The sequence below is a fragment of the Pholis gunnellus genome (genome assembly GCF_910591455.1).
Source record: "Pholis gunnellus genome assembly, chromosome: 1".
Taxonomy (NCBI): Eukaryota; Metazoa; Chordata; class Actinopteri; order Perciformes; family Pholidae; genus Pholis; species Pholis gunnellus.
The window spans coordinates 14,743,696-14,770,519 of NC_136528.1; the positions used below are offsets into that span (position 1 = coordinate 14,743,696).

The 26,824-nt window shown below is 41.4% G+C and overlaps 1 protein-coding gene across 2 annotated transcripts; it reads left to right on the forward strand.

The window, feature by feature from the left end:
• Positions 1 to 667: 667 nt before the first annotated feature.
• LOC306709713 (ras-specific guanine nucleotide-releasing factor 1-like) lies at positions 668 to 26,824 on the forward strand (the record flags this gene model as incomplete). 2 transcript variants are annotated; one of them, XM_079177973.1, is made up of 27 exons in its annotated part: positions 668 to 943; positions 6,720 to 6,826; positions 8,506 to 8,653; positions 9,413 to 9,505; positions 10,907 to 11,160; positions 11,277 to 11,356; positions 11,760 to 11,953; positions 13,196 to 13,305; positions 13,512 to 13,630; positions 15,302 to 15,462; positions 15,858 to 15,921; positions 16,715 to 16,857; positions 17,155 to 17,237; positions 17,851 to 18,099; positions 20,673 to 21,046; positions 21,467 to 21,588; positions 23,351 to 23,519; positions 23,883 to 23,989; positions 24,108 to 24,220; positions 24,682 to 24,742; positions 24,866 to 24,972; positions 25,132 to 25,216; positions 25,379 to 25,576; positions 26,006 to 26,085; positions 26,194 to 26,311; positions 26,404 to 26,472; positions 26,732 to 26,824. In XM_079177973.1, 27 exons carry the CDS (start codon positions 668 to 670, stop codon positions 26,822 to 26,824), a joined length of 3,777 nt encoding a protein of 1,258 aa, XP_079034099.1. The 2 variants fall into 2 exon arrangements, with proteins under 2 accessions (XP_079034099.1, XP_079034098.1); XM_079177972.1 differs by having other exon boundaries at positions 21,467 to 21,583; positions 23,349 to 23,519.

Genomic DNA, 26,824 nt, shown 5'->3' on the forward strand with positions numbered 1-26,824 from the left:
TGTGTGTGTGTGTGTGTGTGTGTGTGTGTGTGTGTGTGTGTGTGTGTGTGTGTGTGTGTGTGTGCGTGTGTGTGTGTGTGTTGTTTGTCTACAGGGCCTCCCGATAAGCCTTATCTGCTCCGGGATTCTCCACATGAAGAAGCTACGTCTCTCTTTCTCCTCTGTGTTGCTCCGCGGAGTTTCAGTCCAAGGTGCTGAAATCCTGCTGCTCCGGGGACGGGTCACGTGACTGCGCTTTCTTCCCTCTGTGAGAACAGGATGCAGTGTGCGCGCTCGCTCGCTCGCTTATGTGCGCGAGTGTAGGCTATGCACGGGGACACCTCAGTCCTCATCATGAGCGATTCGGGCTCACGAGGAAGGATTTTCTAAGACGGCGTCGGCGGCAGCTGTAGCCTACTGTAGTGTGCTCGCAGCGTGGAATTAGTGCAGTTGAATGTGTAACTTTGACTCTACGTGCATCCTTTTCTTTTTTTCCTTTTTTATTTCTTTCGCCGTTGCAGACATTAGTGTGGCAACTGTGGATGATGGGCACGCGAGAGTGGGCTGCTGCCCACCAAGTCTGACTGGGTTTCGGAGGTGCTGAGTAGAGGAAGAACATGTAAGAGTCCGCAGGCATCCCCCCCCCCCCCCTCCCCCCCCGCAGATCCTCTCGGATTCACAGACCAAAATGCAGAAAGGGATGAGACTCAATGACGGCCACATCACCTATCTGGCTCTTTTGGCGAAGAAAGATGGGACGAGGCGAGGTTGCCTGAGTAAGAAAAGCTCAGACAACACAAAATGGCATTCAAAGTGGTTCGCTTTGTTGCAGAACATGCTGTTTTATTTCGAGAACGACTCCAGCTCACGCCCCTCCGGACTGTACCTGTTGGAGGGATGTGTTTGTGACAGGGCACCGTCGCCGAAACCGTCCCTCTCAGCGAAGGAATGCTTAGAGAAGCAGGTGAGATATCGATCACGCGAAGCTCCCTTAAGTCCGACTGACTGACACTGTCGATGTAAATCGTCTCAGTGAACGGGGCTCACTCGCATATGCTACTTGATGTGTCTCCTGTTTTTGGAGAAACTAGCTTTCATCAGCGTGGCACTCGGTGAAAGACTCATTTACGCGAGGAGGTGTCTGTATACGCAGCAGAAGCGCAAACGACGGAGTTGTTGTTTTTATCCCAACATCTATTTATCACGCAAACAATGTCCCGGAGATGTTCACTTGACGTTCGGTGTTACGTAATGGCGTCATTCTAACTGATTGATTGTCTCGATTCTGCACTAAAATAGCCTCGCAGCCAGCCTCAGATGTAACTCATCATGCAGTGGTTTAAAGTTTAAAGACAGGATAGATGCAATTCTCTGAGGAACTTTGCAAACACGGGAACTGGTTTATCTTCCTCCACTTTTCTCTCTCTCTCTCCTTATCATAACAATATGTGTTGCAGCACATTTAATTTTTATATAAGAGGCTGCACCCCCCCCCCCCCAGTGCTCAGAGATCGCAGCTCAGGGAGTAAACTTAAACAGCATCCAAACTTTGCAGGTTGCCATCTTGCGGAGGAGAGCTGCCCCTTCCCTGTCGTTTTGACGTATTGATTTAATTCCTTGTCTTGATATTAATAGCATCCTACCTTGGCAACTGAGTCTCCCCGGTTTATAGCGGCTTGGTTCATTTGATAGCTCTCTCATTATCATATAGTGTTGATAACGATAGCCATGAATGAAACCCAAACGATGTCCCAGGCATGCTTTTGTTTTTCTCTGCATCCCCCCCTTCGTTTGAATTCCTCAGGCATTTAGTGCCATGGATTAACATGTGTGAGGGCTACACAATTTCCACTCTCTTTTTTTTTTATGCCAGTGTGACAGGGTCAGAAATAATCTCAGGGAAAGCATGGTTGCTTCTAGCGAAACCGTTTTGAAGGCTTAGTAAGGCTGCTGCTGGAAGGAATAAACCTTGTGGCATAAAAGCATTTAAGATCCAGAGAAGTGGTCAAGCAGCTGTGAGCTATGACTGCAGTCACCTTTTGAAATCTGCTCTGCCAGCTGCAGTCTCTTCTGCTTTCCCTGCAGCACAGCCGATGAATAATTGAAGTCAAAAGTCATTTTATCTGGTCAGTCATCATAATCTTCGTTTATAAGGGGGGAAAAAAAGGTTGTCACTATTTTCCACCAATGTTATTATCATGTTTAATTTGGCATTTATTCTCCTTGTAGGAAAACCTGGACTTTCTCTTGCACTTTCCTAACATGTTTGTACAACAAAAGTGAGACAGACAAGTTTCATTCTGAAAACTATACACATCGTGTTTGTTTCATGGCGTTGGAGTGTTTTGTCTTATTTCTATGCATGCAACAAATGAGCCTGGCCGCGCTGAAACCGAGGACGTAGGGGTTCATGATCCCCCTAGGCTACGCCTTTGAATGTTTTTCAGATAGTAGATTTAAAGAGAAAAACAAACTAATACGGGTGCCCACATTGTTCTGGACTTACAGGTGTTGAAAATAACTCCATTGCAAAAAAAAAAGTTCAGTTTTAGATGACTAGAACTTAGCTTCTGTACTCTAGTGAGTCATACAAAAAATCACCAACTAATATCAGACAGACCCAAAATCCTGTACAAATATTGAGCATGTCATATGTTATCTGAATATGCACCATGTGTTGGGAGTTCCTATTTAATATAAATAGCTAAACTACCAAACAAAACAATGTTTGAGGATAATTTTACATATTTTGTTGCTATATTGTCAGACTCAAATTTTACTTTTATTACTATTATTAAAAAAAATCTATTGAATTATACAGCTTCCTTACTGTAGGTTGTCTGGTTAGGATCCCAATCCTGAGTTGTAATATTTAAATGTTACTACACAGGGTAAAGTCATTATGAGAGACTATTGTACAGTGTCTCCGACAGTTTCTGTGTGTGGCTGTTTTCATCAGCTGTACCTGGTGTTGCTGTCCTGGGAACTGAACTCTGCTGTCACGTCATGTTCTTCAAACACTTGCCCTCTGCTCTTTGTTGGCAGAGCTGTCAGGATTAGTATCATTGTCACCAAAAGGGCATCGTACAGATGTGCCAGCAGAATTCAGATGATTCACTACAAGTAAATGCATGTTTATTTTAGCAGAGACCATTTTTTTCCCTGTAACATATTCAAATTTAGGTTTTTGGGGGTTACAGTCCTCAGCAGGAAATAAAAACAATCACTGGTTGTTTGTTATTTTCCTAACAAGCAAGATTTTACAGTCATGTGAACTTTGACATTGAGAGATTTCTTTTATTTTTTACCAAGTAGTTTTAGTTGCCTAAAATTAGCCAGAACTAAATGTAGCAGATCAGAAATAAGTTATATTTGTCAAATGGCTTGTTTTGCAAGACACTGACGAACAACCCACTTTGTCATTTAGTTATGAGAACTTCTTGGCCACTTTTATGGAGGTATAAACTATTAAACTTTCCTCACCGTTAAACCTATTTCCTTAAAACCCTGTCAGGACAAGAGCTCTATTCTTGGGATGAAATATGGACTGAGTGACATCTATGATGACAGCTGTTCATGCAGGCTGCTGCAGTGAATTTATTTCAACAGTGAATTAAATGAATTTGAAAGCCTTCAATTAGCATAACACAGTCTTCTGTTCAGCACGTGTCCCTTTACATAATATGTGTCAGGAATAAATTCTCTCCGTTTTGTGTTATTTGTGTGGGGGTGTGACATTTTCTGCACACATATATAAAATTTGGATCCGTATTTTCACAAATGCGTACTTTTCACGTGCGAGAACCGCACGCTTCCTAGTTGGCAATCAATCATGCAAGTGTACATGTCTGCATGTGTCCACATCTGTACATCTTGTGTGTGGCTTGAAGTCTGCAGTCGCCCCGACTTGTGACCTCCTGGCATGCGCCGATGTCGATCTCTAAAAGGTGAAATGAGGACCGAAAGAGTAATCAATGCTCCAGGTATCTGAGGGCATACAGATTTCCCTTTCCCTTTCCCCCACTCTGGAAAAACAAAGAATGACACTCGAGTCAATGAGCAGACTGCAGAGGTCATCTGAGGCAATGTGATTGTAGATTTACTGACATTAAACCTGGTACATGTGCAGATTACAACAGATTTCTGATGAGCGTCTCAGTGGTGTGTCTGCATGTACTGTGTGTGTGTGTGTGTGTGTGTGTGTGTGTGTGTGTGTGTGTGTGTGTGTGTCAGAGCTGCAGGAGGAATGGTCGGGCGAGTGCTGGATCTTATCTGTGTGTGACAGGGAGAGGGACAATGCAGCGAATAGATGCCAAGCCAACTGCCACCTTGCAGGGCTACAGCGCTTTTTATAGCCCTCACTCCTCAAGAAGGCAAAAGATCTTTCTCTGCCTCCCTCTCTGTCTGTCTCTCCCTTCTCATTGTATTCTTTGGAGTGTTCTACTTTTTAAATGTTCTTATTCCCCATTTAGAAGGCGAGCTACGTTTAAGCCCACAGTTACTATGGCAACCCCTATTTGCATCTGAAAAAGTGCATTTGAAGGGGCCACCGAAATGTGCAACAACATGCCTCGGCATTGTGCTTCACTTAGCGAGTGCAGCAAATATGGGCATGTAAGAAATGTGAGGTGGTGAGGGGTAGAGGGCGGGTGAAGTGGAAGTGCTTGATATGTGTTTGTTTTTACCGTTTTTCTTTGTTTCACATTAACACATTTACAAAAGAACAAAAGAGAAAAGAATCTAGTTTACCATCATATTTCATAACTTGACTATTGTTTGTAGGGATTTCTGTGAGGATTGTTTAGAACTTTTTAAAATGCTACAGAATTTATTAAGTACAATCTTGAAGTGTAGAGTAAACTATTTTTATACTGTACAAACAGCATGGCTGTCTCAACGCTATCTGTGTCAAAATACCAGAGCAAGTGGGTCAATGACTTGTATAGACTGAATGAATGCATCCATACATCAATAGTGGTCCATTATATCAATAGTCCAAATATAGTCCCAATTGTTTTGAAATGTGTGTCCGTTAATTCATTTTTTCTTATTTTACTGTGTCATTGTCAATTAAACAAGTTACATTTTCAGTTTACTGCAGGTGGTTCAAATTACACAAGGAAGAAACATTACCATTATGTACTCAACCACCAATGTTAGCGGTGCCACAAACCCAACCACTGTATGTATAAAATAACATCTTTATTATTATTATTTTTTTTCTTCAAACTGTCTTTGCGCATTTAATGAGGTGGCAAAACATAGAATGACCACAAAGGGTTGTGACATTAAATACAGGAAATGGGTCATTCAAAAATCATTCACATAGAAACAAATATACAGGATGTTATCCAGTCAGACATTGCTTGATTTTTGGGTCATTTAGACTGACACCAAAGGTGGATAAACTGTTATAAAACCACAGTAACAGAAATGCAGGTAGACTCTTTTGGGAAGGCTAGTGCTGTGAGAGAAGCACTGTCAGCACGAATCACAAAAAAAGGGTCTTATACAAATCAATTGTGCTTTACAGCTGGACACCATACAGAAGTAAGGTGTTGTTTGTGTTCAGAGCAGACTCTAAAACAAGTCATCTGTTCAAGATCCTGTTTATAAGCAACTCGCAGAAAATTAGAAAAACTCATGAAGTATCATAGTGATAAAACAATGTTAAGTAAGTGTTAAGTAAGTTATTAATGACTTCAAACAGAACATTAGGGCTTACATTTTTAAGAACCGAACATTTGAACATGGCTTTTTATAGTCTGGGCCCTACTAAACATTTTTTTTAGAGAAATTACTCTTAAGTGTAGTTTATCATGATCATTACATAGTGGTATAATACGTGTGTATATATTTTCTCTCAAATACCTTTTGTCCATTTTAAACAAGGATTTACTACTGGCTATATTGTCTCACCTACAATACAGTGTCTCTGTGGCAAAAAGAAAGGCTTGACATAACAGCTCACAGGAAGCGAGAGATTGGAAGCACATTATTGACAAAGGCCCATTCTGCTGCTCATCAGGAAATATGGAACATTACTCCCCTTCACAAATGATTTGCTCTTGGCATTTGGGAGGGATAAAAAAATCCAATATATTGGATTTGTGGGGGTCTATTTACAATGCATTAGTGTTATATAATTTGATGTGTTTCTACTACAAATAGGCTGTCTGTACTATTAATGCAATGACCACCACTTTGTTGATTTGAGGATTTTACCTGATAAGCCTATTAGAAAACAATTCCACATGCATTTGCCATAATTGCCATTTCTGAACCTTTAAGGCTGAAGGGTCACTGGGGATAATTGGCGAGGGAGTTAAAACGGGCGAGGACACAGAAGTGTTTGTGTCACTAAAATGCAGCCAAACCACTGGGACAAAGCAAAACAAAATGTGGCGTCAGTCGAGAGGCTTCCACCAATTCAGAGGTGAGTTGCCAGGTTACAGGGAGAATGCACAGAGGCTTTATAATGAATCTCTCAATACTTTTCCCTCAGGATCTCTCTCTCCCACTCATTCACACACATGGGCATGCATGTGTGTAGACATACAACTTCAATTTGAACACATTGTAGGTTTATGAAAAAAGACGGTCAGTGATGACGAATCATCCAAGGTTTTCCCTTCGATAGGCTTTCCTGCAAATCTTTAACTAAAACCCTTTAATATATACTGATTGTCTGATTACATGCTGGGCAAATATTTGACTTTTTCCATCATATCTGTTTCCAGTACTACTTTACTGTCACGTTCAATCATGACAACCAGAAGGCTCTGGAGCTGCGCACGGAAGACGTCAAGGACTGTGATGAGTGGGTGGCTGCCATCACACAGGCCAGGTACCTCTCACACATGACCTCTCACCTACATACACACAGTCAGCTGAGGATGTTGAGGAAGTGTGTGTGTGTGCGTGTGTGTGTGCACCCTGTGATGTAGGACATTGAAAGGGTTTTTCAAGCCTATCGAGTTGTAAGAGTCGATAGGCTCAAAACGGTCATTTGGAGTACTATTAACGTTAAAGTCCACTAACAAAAAAAAGAAATCTGCTTCAGCATACATATCTGCCCTTTAAATCAATTGTCCTGTGTTCTCCTTTGAGAAAAGAAAGTCGGAAACCAAAAGGGAGAAATTATCTATTTTTGGTTTCATGATGGCATCCCCTAGATTTGCAATAATTCAGACGGTCACACCGAGCCAGACAGCAGCACAAGAACTAGAGTCACAGGACAGACATTACATTAGCTTTCCTGCTTAAGTGTCCTTATCTAACCCGTGAACATGCGTCTTGTCCTGCAACGTAGCTTGTCAAACGAGCGATATAACAAACATTCCCTGGAGAATCGTGCACTAATAACATTAGTTTGCAGGTTAGCTAGCTGAGTAGCTGCTCAGCTGCAGCACATCAAACTGCATGTAAATGGGTCCGCAAATGTCATAAAGAGGGATGACTAAATGTGATTTCAGTTGGACCTTAAAATGAGATGTAGTTGTATCCTAACAAGAATCCAATGTAAGGCTGTACGGCACAGCGGTGCTTTGAGCTAAATGCTAACATGAATATGCTAATATGCTGAACCAAAATATCGGACTAATGCAAAATTTACCTGACCCAAAAAGACTGGGGATCACCAGAGTCATTACGATGTATTCTCTTGGACCCATAAATGTAAAAAAAAAATGTCATGGCCATTTTAGGATATTTGTCAGGATATTTTCTTCTGCGGTGGACATTGCCACCCCTAGAAGCCCGCTGCTAGCATGGCTAAAAAAGCATTTGTGTTAGCTCCAAAATTCTCATTAAGCTGACTAAGATGCTAAGGACCACAACAGAATGTAATTAACCACAGTATAAATACATACACAACATAAACTTTCCCAACATTCGTTTCCGCAGTAAAATTGTGAGCAAAATGCCCCTTTAAGATTTAGAGGCAAAAGAGGTTCATGAAAGCCAAGCGATACAATCACTCTAAATGTCAGCAGTGTGAATTTGTCAGGTGAAAGGTCAATTGATTGAACTTATTGAAGATCACATTGATTAGTTCTCAGTCAGGGCAGCAGCACTTACGTAAGATAGCCTGTAAGCATGTTATACGCAGCAGGGCAATGAAAATCTGTATTTACATATTATTATATGGCCTTTATTGAGGTTTCTTAAGTCTAGATGCCATTCTCTAAGGCTTTGAATTCTTTTTTTACAACTATTTATTTCAGCGCATTTACACTTTGACACACTGTGTTGTGATGTTGAATCAAATTAATCTAAAACCTTTTGTTGAATTGGGTAATGCTCAGAATAATTGCTCATGCAGAAGCAGGCTTTACACGTGGTTTGCTAAGCCCACAAGTATTTGAAGAACTGGTTGCGTAAGTGTCTGGGCTCGGTGCGGACGTAAGGTCTGTGGTTCAAACATATGCTGATCAGAAGTCTGCTTTTGCTTTGATAAATCTATGGCGAGCCCATGAAACATGCGTTAATGAGGTCCTTACAATGTCTGTGTGCGTGTCTGTATAGTTACAGGAACCTGGCTACAGAGCATGAGACCCTCATGCAGAAGTATCTCCATCTACTCCAAATAGTGGAGACGGAGAAAATGGTTGCCAAGCAACTTCGACAACAGATAGAGGATGGGGAAATCGAGATAGAGCGGCTAAAATCAGAGGTAACTTGCCTTGTAATTTCGTGCTAGTATTACCTGTGTGTGTTTGTTTTTTTGTTACTCTATGGTTTACAGAGACAGAGAGAGAAAAGTATAAAGACAGAAAGGGCAATGGACAAAGGTCAGGACCTGGATTCCAAACCAAAATGTTGCGAGTTCAAGGCAAGCTTCGCAGCTTGCAGCGCCCCCGGGATGTCCTTCTTAGAGACTGCAGTACGATTACTGAGTGTTTTGTATCCTAATTATACAGTCTAAAATGGATCAAATACACCTCTCTTTAATGTGCTAATGGCTAGCTCCATTTGAATTGAATGTTTTCAATATGCATGAATCAGCTTCTATTGTACCTGATACGGCCGCCTGCACCACAAAATGATAATCAACTGTTTCACTTTCCATGGCTAAAACGGGAAGTAGTAATGGATTTTGGGTTGTTTTGTTGAATTTCAGTCCTTTATTGAAAGCTGTTTTTCTCTGGTCTGTTCTTATTTATACACTGTGTGAGTCTAATGGGAGTAAATGAAAAGGGTTGAATAAAATGAAATACATTTAGATGCAACTGGTACCGTTTGTTCATATGTGAATCTTTGAAACCAGCTAATGGACGATAACAAAGTTGAACAAAAAAAACATTCAGAATCATGATAAAAACAGTGAGTGCAGTGAGAGAATATGACATTACCAAGATCAAGAGCAGGATTATAGATGCATACAGTGTGAGGTACTCAGTCAATGCAATGTTTGATTGGTGTTGGATTTCAGATCGCTGGACTGCTGAAGAACAATGAAAAGATCCAGTCAAATCCGGAGGTGCCTCCCAGTGAAGACGACACAGAGATCAAGAAGATCAAAAAGGTGAGGTCTGACTGCTTTAGTGCTGCGCCGTTTTAAAGGAGAAAGCCTCAATCACTCTTCTGTCTCTATCAAGAAAAACTAAAGCAATGCAAAGAGGAAAGCCAAGTGGGAAGGGGAAAAGGACGGAGGGGAAGTTTGATCTGTTCCAGCAGAGATATACGTATGGTTTCTGAAACAGGTTTTATTTTTAACCTTCATTTATTCAAGGAAGCTCACTCTCGCATTCACAGCAGGGAGCTCCTCATCCACTACAACCACAGGCTTGTTCTTCAGCTCTACTGAAGCAGCTGCCTGCTCTTTAATGAAGCTGGAAAGTTTTAGAAAAGTAGTTACTTTAAAGCTGAGCAGGCAACGAACCTACAGATAATTATGACCCGATTCTGCTGTTCCCCTCAGCTCTACAGAGCATTTTTGTCTTTGAGCTCAGTGTTTTGGTTTTTACCCCCTTCAATGTTTGTTTTGGTGTACTCTCAGTACTCTCAACAAAAATTGTTTCCAACTGCAGCAGGTAGCTGTATTTACACCTATGCACTGGTGTACCGGTGCAAAATGTTCAACTAGTATTAACAATATAGATCTCAGGAGTTGGTGAAGACAAAAACTGAGCATGAAGGACAATGAATATTGAATTTGTCAGATCAGCAGAAACACAAATAAATGCTACTGTCTGCAGGATGTGTAAACAGGCAACTGTTTGCTAGCACGTTCTCCCCGGCACCTTTATTAGGTCATAATATGTGTTATTGTGATACCCCCAAGTGACCACAAAAATCAATTAATGCAGGTTTTAGTAGAACCACTAGGAATTCTTTAGCATTCTTTAACAATTCTCACACAGTGATGACCCAAACACGAGCTAGCTAAGCTTGTCTTCATAGCCATTAGCTTCAAGATATGGATCTTAGTCTGACTAGGTGCATTCCTCTTCGCCTTGTGATGATGGAAATCTTGATATTTACTTCCAGGAAGGACTACTATCTACATCGTGAAGGGAAGAGTGACAGTGACAGTTCGTCACTATCTGACAATGCCTCATGTAAACGATGATAATTGTCTTAAATAGTTAATGAAATACAAAAAATGTCTGTGACTCTATTGGAATACACTTTTCCCAGACTCATTTTAAATGAAATACTTGTTTTAATGTACATGAAAATATAAGTATATATACATATGCTGTCCAGTCAAAATTAGCTACCTCCTAATTGTTTCCAAAGTTGCAGGATAAGTTGGAGCACTAAGTACACCTGTTTTTATAAAGAAAAGAAGCCTACTTATTAGGCTGGTAAAACTCTTCCAAAACCCACTGGATTACCTCATTATAGTCACAAATCCATGCATGCACACACAAATGCAAACAATGTTAGCTTAACTTGTGTGTGCTAACCTTGTTCAACACAGGTCCAGAGTTTCCTGAGAGGTTGGATTTGCCGCAGGAAGTGGAAAACCATCATCCAGGATTACATCCGTTCACCTCACGCTGAAAGCATGAGGAAGAGGAACCAGGTGGTGTTTAGCATGCTGGAGGCCGAAGCTGAATACGTCCAGCAACTCCACATCCTGGTCAACAACTTCCTGCGGCCGCTGCGCATGGCCGCCAGCTCTAAGAAGCCGCCCATCACTCACGATGACGTCAGCAGCATCTTCCTTAACAGGTGGGTGGTGCTGAGACTGGTTGTGATAGTGGGACATTGGAAGCTGCCAATGGTTGTGAACAAGAGAGGGAGAAACAATACCTCATGACCACTGTTTGCTTTGATTTTTTTATCAGTGAGACCATCATGTTCCTCCATCAGATCTTCTACCAGGGCCTGAAGGCCCGGATAGCCAGCTGGCCGACCCTGGTGCTGGGTAAGAGACACGGAGACTACCCCCTCAGTCACCCACACAACATTTGGCTTGTTTTTGTTGGGGTTTGTTGAAGGGTCAGTTCCCCCAAATCATACATACAAAATATCTACCTGAGAGAGTTGCCAACCAGCTTGTGGCACTCATACCATGCAAAAACATTGCTCTAAAAACAATGCTTTTTTTCTCGCATGATTCACACTGTAAACAACATCACGCTGAATGATTTTGTACTTGTGTCCTACTGTTTTAATTTAGGTGTTTGCAGAAAGTTTTTCAAGTAAAAAGCAATTTTATCTTTTCATGGAGAATGATAAGAAATAGCTTGTTTTTAGCTTTTGCTCTTGATGTAGTGTCAGAAAACATATATATATATATTCATGAAGATTTCTGCTTCTCTTTGCAGCGGACCTGTTTGACATCTTGTTGCCCATGCTCAACATCTACCAGGAGTTTGTGAGGAACCATCAGTACAGCCTGCAAATCCTGGCCCACTGCAAACAGAACCGAGACTTCGACAAACTGCTGAAGCAGTACGAGGCTAAGCCCGACTGTGAGGAGAGGACACTGGAGACCTTCCTCACTTACCCCATGTTTCAGGTGAGACTTCAGGGTTACAGAGTTGATAACAGCAGTTATATTGCACAATCCGTATACATTGTGATAAAGTATAAGCCAGTGCACATTGTTTAGTGCATGCACATGAACCTTACTTCCTTTTGAAAAAGGTCTTTGTGCTCAAACAACACTGTGGTGAAATATATTCAAATACGGTATTATGTTTACTTTTCCTATGTACTGACCTGAATTAAGCCAACTTGGTGTACCTGTAGGTAAACATCAAGAGTTATGTTAATATTATAAAGCCATCCAGAGCCTTCTTACAAAACTATGGCTTTTCACACTCTGACTTTGAATTCTATCACAGTTAAACCAACAAGTGTAGTGTTTTTAACAATGCACAGTGCCAAAATTCCTCATATGTCCATGTTTTGTCAAAATCACAGTGTTGTGACATATCACTTATGAGTTAGACCTTTATTATAGCCAATTTGTTTCATTTGTATTCATAGTTGTATTGTTTTTGAGATTCAAGCAGCTGCATATCGGGCCTTTCAAAGTTAGACACATGCCCATTTGACAGAAAATATCATTCTGTTCTGGTCTAAACTGGACCAATGATTTCTGGAAAATGGCATTTAAGCTTAAAGACCTTTAATCATGGCTCCCCCATCAGGGCAACAAGTGTAACATTAAACCCCAAAATGCATCAATGCTTTATCTTTAATTTTTCACAACTTGTGACATCACTAATACAGCAGTTCTGGCATTAAAAAATCTGAAAACCAAAAATAAAAAGTTAGAATGCCTCTATTAGAGAATCAATGTTATTTGTGTGAAAATGAATTATTCCAAAAATCAGACCATTGTGAGACATCACCATAGAAAACTTAATTAACATGAGGTGCAAAACAGCACAATAATCTGTGTTCAAATGAACTGAGGTTTTCAAAGCTACATGAACAGCAGAACAATTATGTTTCAAATGAAGACAGCGGATGTTGTGGTGATGAAAGGAAACATAGTGTTTCATGGTGAATGTGAACAAAAGTGCCAATATTATCAGCTCTCTGGTAAAACAGAGGATCTTTTTGCTTCCCAGGCAATCCCTGGATGGGATTCATGAACAGTTAATTACCAGTACAAGGCCATTAGAGTCAAGATGTTTGACACTGCTTATGAAAAGCTTGACATCTCTTTTAACACATTTTAACATTAAAAGATTAAAGATACCCATTTCAATAACTCATTAAAACACCTTTCTGTCTCTTTCTCTCTCAGATCCCTCGCTACATCCTGACGCTGCATGAGCTGCTGGCTCACACCCCTCATGAGCATGTAGAGAGAAACAGTTTGGACTACGCCAAGTCAAAACTGGAGGAACTTTCCAGGTAGCTCTATCAGTCAGTCAATCAAGCGATTGAAAATATAATGTACATTGTGCTACAGTATATGTTAAAACTCACTCAGTGTGACTCAATGGGTACAGAGATGTCTGTCAGATTCACGCAGTGATTTTGTGGAGGGATACTACATTTAATGAATTAAACAAACAACTTGGACGGTGAAGTTTCTGATTTTCATTCTCTACCTTCAGAATCATGCATGATGAGGTGAGCGAGACGGAGAACATCAGGAAGAACTTAGCTATTGAGCGGATGATTGTGGAGGGTTGTGAAGTGCTGCTGGACACCAGTCAGACATTTGTCAGGCAAGGTAAGTAAGAGACAATTGTGAAACAGGGATTTTTGTATTGATTTGTTTGCAAACTTTATACTCAACTTTATAGCAAATTCCCCAAAGATGATTGTAAACATGTAGGGTTTGAAGACTCATTTATTTATATAAATGTTTCTCTAATTAAGGAGGCAACATCTGAACCCACAATACCAAGCGAAAGGTCACACAACCAGCATTGGACAATTTTCCTTGAAACTGTACTTTATTATTCATTACACATTGTACTCATTGGAAGAGTCTTTTTTTTTACTAATGACTGTCCTAATTACCCAACGGCAAAAGTATTGCATTACATTACTTGTTAGTTCACGTGTGCTGCTCTGCCCAGCTTTGTCAAAGCTACTTTTACACAACAAACACCCACATGGAGGAATTTACTGACCTTAGCCTCGGTGCACAAAGCTTTCTAGAGGACCCAACCTCAAACAAGGCCCTTTAACACGCCCAGACACAAAACAATAACTCAAGACCCTTTGCGTCCGGACTATAGAGAAAATCAACAATCACTTTGATGATTCAAATCATATTGTCAGTTCAGGTCAAAGATCCACTCACTGACTATGTAGTTTGTCTACTTTTTTTCCTGAGCTTAGCGGCACATCAACGTGCAAATGCACTTAGCCTCACCATTCATACCGCTGTGATGTTCAGCGTTCATTCTGACTGTCTCCAGCTCGTTCAGTCTCAAAACTAGCAACACAAGCACTGCACATATGGTTAACAGCTAATTACCATGTTATTGATGAGTTATTAGATTATGATTGTTTCTGTGGTTTTCACAGTCTTTTAATAGGCTTTTAAGGAGGAAGTAATGGAGGGTTTATCACAGCGGAGCTGACAACAGTGCTCTCAGTCACCGGTGAGGGGAGTTTCACTGTTCACAGCTATAAAGTCAGTTCAGTTTAAAGATTCATTGTTAAAAAATCATTTGTACATACACTGAAAACCTCCAGTTTATTCACTAAACACAAACAGACCAAACTGATGATTAACATACTATCTAAGTTCTGGTCAGACAGCAAACTAGCCGACCCGAGATGTCAAAGTAACAAAGCATTACTGAAAATAGTAACTGGAAGGTTATTACTGAATTTCAAACTGAGTAAGTAACTAACTATCAACTGAGTAACACTATACTCACCGGCACGGCATACATTATTTGTTTACAGTTTTATATATCAATTCTTCCTCATACATTTAACACCGTCCTCACACATCTCTTCTGTTGTGATGCATCACATATAATCTCACCCAGATGTTCAACACCTTCCTCCATCTCTGCAGACATGTGAATAAAATCACTGATTACTTACGCACAAACACATACCTGTTATATATTTCACTCTAACTGCAAACTACAAACAACAGAAGTCTAAATGTTTACACACAATTTTACTCTGAAGATTTACAGATAGGAGCAAACATTTTGTGCATTTGTCTTTAACTGTAACCACACCTGATATTACAAAGAGGTGTGGACCTTGTGGTACAGGAATAGCTGAGAGACAGTCATTGGGTTATTCCTATAAAAGGCTTTCGAAGGTTAAACACCAATTATAAGATCAAGGTCAAAGTCACATTTTGTGTGTTTTCTCCCGTGTGTGTCTGTGTGTGTGTGTGTGTGTGTGTGATGGTGACACTCCACAGGTTCCCTGATCCAGGTGCCGATGAGCGAGAAAGGGAAGATCACGAGAGGCCGACTGGGCTCTCTGTCTCTGAAGAAAGAGGGCGAGAGACAGTGTTTCCTCTTCTCCAAACATCTCATCATCTGTACCCGCGGCTCCGGGGGAAAACTACACATCACTAAGGTACAGTAGGATTGTACTTCAGAGGATCTGATATTAAAAAAAAGATACAACCCAATTATTGAGGGAAACTTTTTTTCTTGTAAAACAGATCAAATGTCTCGAAACTGGTTGAAATGAAGAAATAAAAAAGTTGACAAAGCTTTACATTTTTCCCAAAGAATATAATATATACATATAATAATTATAATTTAGTTTATCTTCTTTTTCTCCAAAAAACGTTTTAGTCACATCCAATAAAATCATAGCATTGACCCAGCGTTTTAATGGCCCCGAAGGAGACATTCACAAAGTCGATACCTTTTTTAGCAGCTTTTGTTCAGACTTTAAAAATACAAAGAACCCTCCACTGTCTAGCAAACTGTATGTGAAATTGTGACCTTTCAACCCTGTCACAGAATGGAGTGATCTCTCTCATAGACTGCACACTGATGGAGGAGCCAGAAGGGACAGACGATGAGTGTAAGTTACCATGTACAATATATTCAAAAGTGTATATGTAGTTGTTGAAACATACAGTAAAGATATGCAATTGTTCAGTTAGTATAGCTCAGTAAACTACTGGACTTGAATAATTGCAAACCTTACCAAAGACAAACTGTAACAGTCAGTGACTCCTAGCACTTTGCATCATTTCTACCTTTCCGCCTTCACTCCCACAGTCACTTTTGTTTTGGGAATAGCTAAACTTAAACAGTTACAACAACAAAATTGCAGATGAATAACACATTACATTATTATACAACTCTCCAAAATTATCCTGTTTGCATGACTGTCCACAGAGAGCTGTAGGCTTGTTTTCTACAAAGATATTGTTTCTTCACTCACCAGCATCAAACGTAACCAAAACAATCCCATTCACAATGGTTGAAACTGGTTGAAATGGTGTTGGTTGCACATTATTTAATCAAGCAAACCACAATGGCTCATTGTTAATAATAGTTTTGTGCATTCATGCAGCTCTCTCTTAATTAACTGCAAATGGAAAACACATATCTGCACTTTAAACCCTTATAATGTCAAACTCCATACTGGTCTGGGAATGTCAAGAATGAAAAAAAACCTTGTTCTTGTCACTGGTGTTAAATATTTCTGAATGTATAAATCAATAACAAAAACAGTATAATTATACATGACACAAATCTGATTTAAAAATGAATGTTTGCCCTCTCAGAACAGCTAGACTCAGTCACACACAAACACTTTGCTAAAGTGTGAATTTGTTTAAATGTTATTTTGTCATTTCTGTTTTCAGCCAAAGGGGACCGGAGTGGCCCGGACATAGAGCACCTGGACTTTAAAGTGATGGTGGAGCCCAAAGACGTCCAGCCCTTCACCGTCATCCTGGTGCCTTCGTCCCGACAGGAGAAATCAGCGTGGACAAGCGACATCAGCCAGGTACGTGTGCTCAACTGTGTGATTAAAGACTCAAAGTGTTCCAAACAAAGTGATGATTTCACTTAAGCATCATTAGATGAAGAGAGTTTACATTACAATTGAAGTAATCAAATTAGAGCTAAGATTGTAGGCTGCAAACATCATTTCGGAACAGAACGTAACATTGCAAAGATTAGAACAGAACAACTCTCAAGGCCGTTCGGGATAGAAACGTGTATCATCTAAAGTTTGTTAACTCCCTCTTGCTATGTTATAATCACTAACTGCCTTTTTTCTGTCTGTCTGCTTACCTTACAGTGCATTGACAACATTCGCTGCAATGGTCTGATGATGAACGCCTTCGAGGAAAACAGTAAAGTGACTGTGCCACAGATGATTAAGTGAGAGTCTGACACCACGCAGAAATGCACAAACATTATACATGCACAAACAGAGATTGGCATTGGCATTACATACATATATGAAAAATGCATGAACATGTGTGCCCAAACTAATGTTTTTAGTGCTATACTTGTGAGGACCCTTAGCGACATAACATATCCCCCATGCGCTAACCTTAACCATCGCAACCTAAACCTAATTGGACCCTGAAACAGCAAGTTAAATAAGTGAATCATCATTTTCATTTTCTAAAATCTTCTCACTTTCAAGTTCTGAAATTGAAAAAAAGATTACAATGGCACATACACACACACACACACACACACACACACACGCACACACACACACATGCACACACAGTCTCTTACAGTTGTATGTATACACAGATCAGATTCTGATATTGTATAGATTTTTGGAAGTGTGTTTTTTCAAGTTGGAAAACTACCCAACCCATAGCAATGTTAATGCTTTACCCACTGATCCACATGTGACCATAAAAATGTACTAACTGGAGGTGAAACAGTTAGTACATTTATGTTGTTTGCATAAGTACTGGGAGCTAAATCCCTATGAGTCACATTCCTAACCTCAGAACCTTAAATCCCAACGCAGGTCGGACACCAGCTTGTACTGTGATGATGTGGACATCCGCTTCAGCAAGATGATGAACTCTTGCAAGGTGCTGCAGATCCGCTACGCCAGCGTGGAGCGCTTGTTGGAGAGGCTGACTGACTTGCGCTTCCTCTCCATCGACTTCCTGAACACTTTCCTCCACTCCTACCGCGTCTTCTCCAGCGCTGACGTAGTGCTGGACAAGCTCATCACCATCTACAAGAAGCCCATCAGTGCCATCCCTGCACGGTGAGTGATCCCCCGAGTGAGGCAGTTCCAAGAGGTTTAAGGGATTTTATGAGCTCACTGGTATGACATCTTTCACACTAACCATATTTTATTTGCAGGCTAATAGAGAACGTTTGAAGATAGCACTCCGATGTCTTGTTCTGCTTAGTCTGTGTGTGCACACATTGTTTTTATGCGTTTGATCATTTATTAGCCTGTGTCAAGATGAAATTTCTTCACTTCATATTTACAGCATGCATGGTTTGTATTCCACACCTGTGGAATGTGGGAAAGTCTTTAGCTCTAGTTCATAAGAAAATGCCTTTTACTTTGAGGAAACAGTTGCAAACACTGCTACAAAGGCCTGAATACTAATTAGCAGCATTTGTCAGGTGTAAAGAGGTCTGCAATCAGCACTTTGATATGTGACTCATTTAGCCATGCTTGAAGCTCGGTTGGTTGGTCCACCACCTCGATCCAGAAATGAAATATTTTATCGATTTAACTATTGCATGGATTGCCATGTAATTTTGTACAGATATGCATAGTCCCCAAATGACGAATCTTACTAACTTTAAAGGATCCCCTGACTTTTCATTTACCACCATCAAGTCAAAGTTTTAATAAAGTTTGGTTAATGACCAAATAATTACAAAACTAATGACATTCCCATTAGCACATGGACGTTAGCTCAAAGCACCACTGTGCCCAAGTGCAGCTCCACAGGGCAGCTAACTTTGCTTTAAGTAAGACTCTTAGTCTTGTTACAGTAAACCAACATGGAACAACTAGCTGAGCTCCAAAGTCAAATGAAATCTCCAGGTCTATCAGTCCAAGAACAGCATAATTATTTGATATGTGAAGGCGCTGAAGGCAAGTTTATTTGTATAGCACCTTTCGACAACAAGGCAAATCAATGTGCTGCATGTGGCGGACTTGAAATGCATGACAACATCAGCCAAAGAAAATTAAAGGAAAAGTGTCTCAACCAGCTGAAACTGCAGCTGAAACAGAGGGCCTGCACATCGCCCCCCACCTCTGTAACAGTGTTTGCAATTGTGATCAAGTTAATTCAGAGTTACTGTAGTCGCTCTTCAGGAAGTGATTCTACCTTTAAACAGGTGAGCTCAAACGGTTTGTTACACTTAACTCCTCCGAGCACCTCAGTGCCAATCCATGTAGATTCTGACAACTGAAAAAGGAACAAAGTTTGAAATTAAATTTTCTCCGAAGGATGCAGCAACAGTGCTGTAATGGTGCAGTGAAAAGGTAGGACTTCCCCTGTGTCTGGATTTGTCTTTGCTCTCACGTGGACTGTCTGTAAGCAGCCCTTCATGCTATCATACCCTGTCCAGGTGAGAAGGGACTAGAGGAGAGGCAGCGAGAGGTCACACCAACACATCCACTCCTCTCGTCTTCTGTCCGCCATCACAGTTAATTGGGTCCTGCGTCCACCCACCTCTCCCTTACCCCTCCTCTTCTTTCTCATTCCTCTCTTTTACCCTTTTCCGTTCTCTCACTTTTATTTTTCTTTCCACGAGTCTGACCATTCCTCTCTCCGCTGCGCTGTCACCATGGCAACCCTTCACTCTGCTGCAGGACCCCACCCTCTCCCTCTCTCCTCCTCGTCTTCCCCCTCCCTCCCTCCCTCCCTCCCTCCCTCTTTCTCTCCCTTTCTCCCATCATCTGCAGCGGCTCTACGGTATTAAATATTGATGGTGGTGTTTTGCACCCAGACCTTGCTCTCCTCTCTTGCTCCTTCTTTCTTTTTGTCTTGCTCCTCTCTCTTCTCCTGCTTGATTATCTCCTCTCGATTTTCCTCTTTCCTGCTTGACTTGTGTCCTCTCTTAACTCCCCACATTGCTTTTTGTGCTTTGCCTTTTTTCTTTTCAAACTCCCCCTTGTCTCCCTCTCCTGGCCTCCTTCAATTCCCATCTTTGTCATTCTCACCTCCTTTCTTTTACAAATTTAGGCGAGGAGACACAACATGGCTTCAGCTAACACCATACAGGGCTGGAGGCTTCCCATTCGCCCACTCCCAGCCAGCAGCCTTCGCTGTGGTGGAATCCATATCCACTATGTTGCTCCTTTCTCGCCCCCTCCCTTTCAGTCTCACTGTTTTTGCCCCGCTTTTTTTTTTTTTTTTGCACTGCACCTCTGTCTCTTTCTCCCTCTTTCCCTCTCCCTTCCTCTATTTGGCTCCCCTTTTCTCTCTGTTTCTCTCTCCCCATGTCTCTGTGGGCCTCCCCTGGGCTGGTTGCTGTTGGCAGCACCCGTGCCTCCCACACTGTCACTTGACATGCTATTTATAGGCCTTCAGAGGGGGTGGCTCTCAGTGCAAGAAGGATGCTGTCTTAAACAATGTAGCTTAAATAAAAGAGGCAGGAGCTCCCGAAGAGCCCTGTGGTTAATGTGTTCCCTCTCTGCTTCTGTGTACTGACACCAAGTGCACCATCCACCCCCATTATTACACATTCTTCCCTCTCTCTCTTATTCAGGTCACTAGAAATAATTAACCAAAAATCCCAAAAGTGAATAGTTGTGTTCACTCTTCTGTCTTTTTTTCCGCTTTTTCATTCTCTCCTCTTCTGCAGTTCTTTGGAGCTTTTCTTTGCCAGCAGCCAGAACAACAAACTCCTCTACGGCGAGCCACCCACGTCGCCACGTGCCAGCCGCAAGTTCTCTTCCCCTCCTCCGCTCTCCATCACCAAGACGTCCTCGCCCAACCGCCGTCGCAAGCTTTCGCTCAACATCCCCATCATCACAGGGGGCAAAGCCCTGGACCTGGCTGCCCTCAGTTGTTCTCCCAATGGCTATGCAAGCATGCACTCCACCATGTCACCCTTCAGTAAGACCACCCTCGACATCAACAAGCTATATGTGTCCAGCACCATGGCCAGCAAAATCCCCGATGAGGGAGAGACCAAAGCCGAAGGCAAGGCGGAGGAGTCTGTCCTCAACAAGCAAGGTCAGAATCACTGTCCATGGGATTTTGCTCAGTTTTAATGAGGTTCATGTAGTGTGGAAGCATTTTCACAAACCCACTGTCATGCTCATATCTTGTATATATCCTCCACTCATACGAGAGCAACTTTGACTGTCAATCCCATCAAAGTTAGACTGGTACTGAATATATTTTGGATATGTAAAAAAATCAGCTTCTTTAACAGTTGTCTTTGGGCTTGCACAGCAAAAGAGCAGCAGTACATCCATGTATGTTTTTTTTTCAAATTAGATTTGAATGTTTTGACACTATGCCCCAGTCGTATCATTGCCAGCTACCACCAAGCTCAACCCAGCAGTTATGCCCATACATCACTTTCATACACGTCTCCTCCTTTACTGCCTCTTTTTCTTGATTGTGAAACACTTTTTTTTTTCTGTCCAGATCTGTCTGTGAGAGAGGAATGTGATGAGGAACCAAGACAGAGTGACGAAGCAGAAGCAGAAATGTCTCCTCCCAAATCACCATCAACACCCAAGAACGTCAAGTCAAAAAACTCTGGTGCAGTATACTTTGTCTCTGCGCCATTGTGTTGCAACACAGTGTTCTGTTTAATAGGCTCCATGTCCTCGACATCGTGTGATCTACTTTTGAATACCAACCCACCAGTTTAAAAACAAACGAGTTGGCAAGATTGTTAAGTAACTTGGCAAGAATGTAAGAGCTGGCAAACTAAAGTAGCTTAGCGCTTAGTGCTAGTGACATGGAGTACTTGCCAGTGGAGTGTCTTGGCGGATTAGAAAATGACAAAATAAAATCAATAATAATAGATCAAGTCAATAACAATATCATTAGTAACACGAAGCACAAACAGGCATGTTGTTCTTATGTCACATCCTCTATGAGCACTTTAATGAATACTTCCTGCTAGCAGATTGCATGATTCAACTTGTCAGAAAACCAGATAATGTGAAATGAGCAGTTAAACGAAAATTAAATCAGTTTTAAAAAGAGCAATTGTCCAGTGGAGTAGTACTGAAAAGACCTGTAGCAGAAGTAACACCAGTTGGCATTCATATACAGGTTAGGCAGGATATATTTCCTGTCAGTGTGTTCGCTTTCATGCATAGAGATATATGAGAAGATTGATACCATTTTTATGTCCGTAAATATATGTAAAGAAGAAGCCAGTGCCCCCTGCTGGTTAGCTTAGCATAAAGACGGGAAACAGCTAGCCTGGCTCTGTCCAAAATCCACCTACCAGCACCTCTAAAGCTCATAAATTAACCATAAACCCCCAGTAAAACCACAACGTGTTGTTAATAAGCAAACAGATTTTGCTACAGTTGGACAGAGCCATTGTCAACTATTGCTTTAATGCATTTGAAACATTCAGGAGTTTGACTTATTCTTAAAAGATGTCAGCAAAGCAGATGAAACAAGTGGCTGTCTCAGAATAGAAGAAATGGGTACATTGTATGTCCAAATCACGTTTTCTGTGGAAATCAGTAATATCAAAGGCAGCAAAAGGTGTAATTTTGGTTTCTACCATCAGATCCATTTTTACCATCCAGAGTCAGATTGTGCATGTGAGAAATGCAAAAAGGTTGAGATGAGAAGAGAAACTCATAGAGTTAAATTAACACTGCAGCAGTATAGCAAACTTTTTTTTTTTTCGGAAAATGACAAGCGTAACTATAACCAAATAAGGGCTTGATAAAAACCACCCACAGCCTCCTGGCCCTCCCCGTACCGCACAGAGAGGGAGCATCCACCCCGTAGGTAGTCAGGCACAATTCATCCCCAGCGTGTTCTCTTCCCACGGTGCTGGATACAAGGGAAGCCAGTGCCTTGTGTGAGTAGGTGGAAGGAAACCTTGTACCTTAGCAACGATGTGCATGTTCTTCTATACCGCCCCCGGCTAAACGGAGGAAGGCAGGGAGGAAGGGAGGGAGTGAAGGAGGGAGGCAGAGAGGCAGAAACAGTGGAGTGTACGCCGTCACTGCCACGAGCTGCAGGACACACTGTGCTGGGTTTGTTTTAGCTCTCTGTTGCCCTCCACTGGTCAACAACTTGAGTTTGATTATCCACAAATAGTAATTCCACAGCACTTTACAGAAATACATTGTAATAGCTTAACAGATGAGCCACCCTCAATTCCCATTTCAGCCTAATCCTGAGGCTCAGAAATATAAGAGTTGTAATATTGTTTTTGTAAATAACAAATGCTCTGATGGAAGTATCCTTTAACCGTTTGATGACAAAAATGAAGAGTAGTTAAGGGTTTTAATCTTATAAAAGTCCTTTTTTTTCCTCCTCCCTGTAGAGTTTTCCCTGTTTTCCTTCAACAATGGCATGGTGGTGTCATCTTGCCGGGAGCTGGACAATAACCGCAGTGCTCTTTCTGCTGCCTCGGCCTTTGCCATCGCCACCGCTGGTGCCAATGAAGGCACGCCAACCAAGGAGAAGTACCGTCGTATGTCGCTCGCCAGCACAGGTCAGTCGCGTGAGGGGATGCTTCAATTACTATTAGACTATTATTAGACTATTATGGAATTAACAAAAGCAGTATCTCATATCTAGTATGATTCCCACCAAAAGCCTCCTTGTTTGGATGACAGATGACTTTGTAAAACAGTTCATTTCTGGTTGAACAAATTAGCCTAAGTGACATACAGTAGATAAGCAAAAGCACAAGCAGTTTTATGCCTTATGACCACCAGGGGGCCTCCAAACAAATTCTAAATGTCTGTTTCAGTGATATTTATTATCTGCTTTGTCTGTATCTGGAGGCAGGAAAATAGTGTTACATCAGTGTGAGAATTGATTTTCACTGCGACTTTGTTAAACCGGGTTCCAGGTTTTCCGACAGACCAGAGGAATGGGGACAAAGAGTTTGTTATCAGGAGAGCTGCCACAAACAGAGTCCTGAATGTGCTGCGTCACTGGGTCTCCAAACACTCACAGGTACAGTTCACCTTTCCCTCGATCGTTTTCTTTGTTTCAATCTGTCTTTCTAGGCCTTTGCAGAAGAAAAACAACACTTCTGTAATGACTCTGCTGTTGTTCCTGTGTTTATCCTCAGGACTTTGAGCTCAACACAGAGCTGAAGATGCGGGTAATTGGCTTCCTGGAGGAGGTGATGCATGACCCGGAGCTCCTGACACAGGAAAGAAAGGCAGCCGCCAACATCATCAGGTTGGTTTTCTGTTATCATCGCTTGATGGCACATAAAGTCATATATGACACATTTGTTTGTCAGCTCCCTTTAGAAAAAAACTTCTGCAAAAGTATTTCTGATGCCAGCTAATGTAGATACAGTACATCCCAGGTCCCTGTTGGACCTCCACAAAATGGACCTGGACACTGACAGTGAAGCTATAGAAACTTAAATCTTTTCCTCTGAGCAGCAGTTTCACATTGTACGCTCGTACAGCAACAACCTGTCAGCATGTCCTACTGCTACTAAACATTATCAACCTGAGGAGCTGAAGCCAAAAGTGCCTGTAACCCAAACTGAACAAAGAAAGAAAGGAATACCCAGTGTGCTGGGTCAAGTTGAGCACTTTTGAACAGGTTAAGTCCATTTATGTCTACTCAGGTCATGTCAATTGTGGACAAACCTATCAGATAATGACACTTGTATGTTTTGCATGTAGGACTCTCACTCAGGAGGACCCTGGAGACAACCAGGTCACACTGGAAGAGATCACACAGATGGTGAGTGAAATAAAAGGCCTTTTCAGTATAAAATAACCCCTGTACTTCTTAAACGATTAGTATGCATCCTGTAGAAATGATTTGGGCTTTAACTGTCAAAATGTGTGTTTGTGTTAGTGTCAGGCCACGGAGGACTGTAAGACTGAGCCGTTTGAGAGCCACTCTGCCCTGGAGATAGCTGAGCAACTCACGCTGCTGGACCACCTGGTCTTCAAGGTGATCCCATACGAGTGAGTACACAGGCATGCACATGCATGTGCAACGCAAACGCACAAACACAGGCACTTGGTCTATACGATAAGAACGATAAAGGGTGATAAAGTGGGGCGGGGGGAGTGAAGGGAAGCACACACAGTAAATGTTGGTGTGTTTTTCATTGTTGTCTACAGGGAGTTCTTTGGTCAAGGCTGGATGAAGAACGACAAGAACGAGAGAACTCCCTATATTATGAAGACAACCAAGCATTTCAACGATGTATGTGTTTACCCTGGTATTGTGAATATAAATGTAAATGTCGATTATAGATCGATAGATAGATAGATAGATGGATGGATGGATGGATGGATAAATAGATAGATAGATAGATAGATTGATGCTCATTATCATCACCATGAATTTTTTCTCTTTTTTTGTCAGATCAGCAACAAGATCGCCACAGAGATCCTGCAGTGGGACGATGTCATCATGCGAGTGGCGGTGATCGAGAAATGGGTGGCAGTGGCTGACATCTGTCGCTGCCTCCACAACTACAACGCCATGCTGGAGATCACATCGTCTCTCAATCGCAGCTCTATCTTCCGCCTCAAGAAGACCTGGCTCAAAGTCTCCAAGCAGGTAACAGACATTTCTGACGTTGCTTCCCAGCAGTGAAGTTAACTGGGTGTAAGATTTTCAGTATTTAGCTAAGTAATTAGTAATAAAGTTTAGCTTGCCCTAAAGGAATAGTTTGCCATTCTGGGAAATATGCTTATTTTCTCTCTTGCCGAGCATTAGGTGAGAAGATCAATACCATACTAAATATAAGGCTTTATGGGGGGCAGGGACTTCCTAGAAGTGAATGTGAATAAACATATTTTTTCAAGCTTTTTTTATTCAGTCATATTGTAGAGACCATTTCAAACTTGATTTTTTAAAATAATTTGTATGAAAAATGAAACAAAAAATGACAACATGCATTGTCCTCAGTTCATGAAACTCTGATGAAGATTTAAATTATCTTTTTGGCTGCTGGTAATAACAGTTTTGCTTTGATCCATTTTCTAGACAAAGACTGTGATCGACAAGCTACAGAAGCTGGTGTCATCAGAGGGGCGATTCAAAAACCTGAGAGAAGCTCTGAAGAAGTACGTATCTATAGCTTTTCACTCACACATTGTGGTGGAGGAGTTACATACATTCCTCTTTATGTTTGAGCACTATATCTCTATAGTTGACCCTCCTCTTGTCCTCAGCTGTGACCCTCCCTGTGTTCCCTACCTGGGAATGTACCTGACTGACCTGGCCTTCATCGAGGAGGGAACACCCAACTACACCGAAGACAGCCTGGTTAACTTCTCCAAGATGAGAATGGTAGAGAACCCTATAGTGTGCTGAAGTACACACAATAACATGAACATGTTGTTGTTTCTGTCTTAAATAGTTTTTATTTCATTTGTCTCCAGATATCTCACATTATCAGGGAAATACGGCAATTTCAGCAAACGGCTTACAAGATTGATTATCAACCAAAGGTGAGTTTTTCTTTAGTATTGTTTTATTTTATACGTTCTCATGTCTTTGATTACTTGTGTGGAAGTATTACTTCACTAGTATTGCAATGTCATTTTAGTTTAATAGTCTGCATTGTTCAGTAAAAGTATATATTTGCTCAGAAGAAGTTATTTTCATCATATTTTTGATTTATCAAGCTTACATTTCTGTTTGTTCCAGATATGCATGGCATCTTGGGACACTCCTTTAAAATTGTGTCTGTGTTCATTATTGCTTTAGGTTGCAAAGTACTTGCTGGACAGCAGTACAGTGCTGGATGAGGAGAGCCTGTATGACGCGTCTCTGAGAATCGAGCCCAAAACTACATCATGA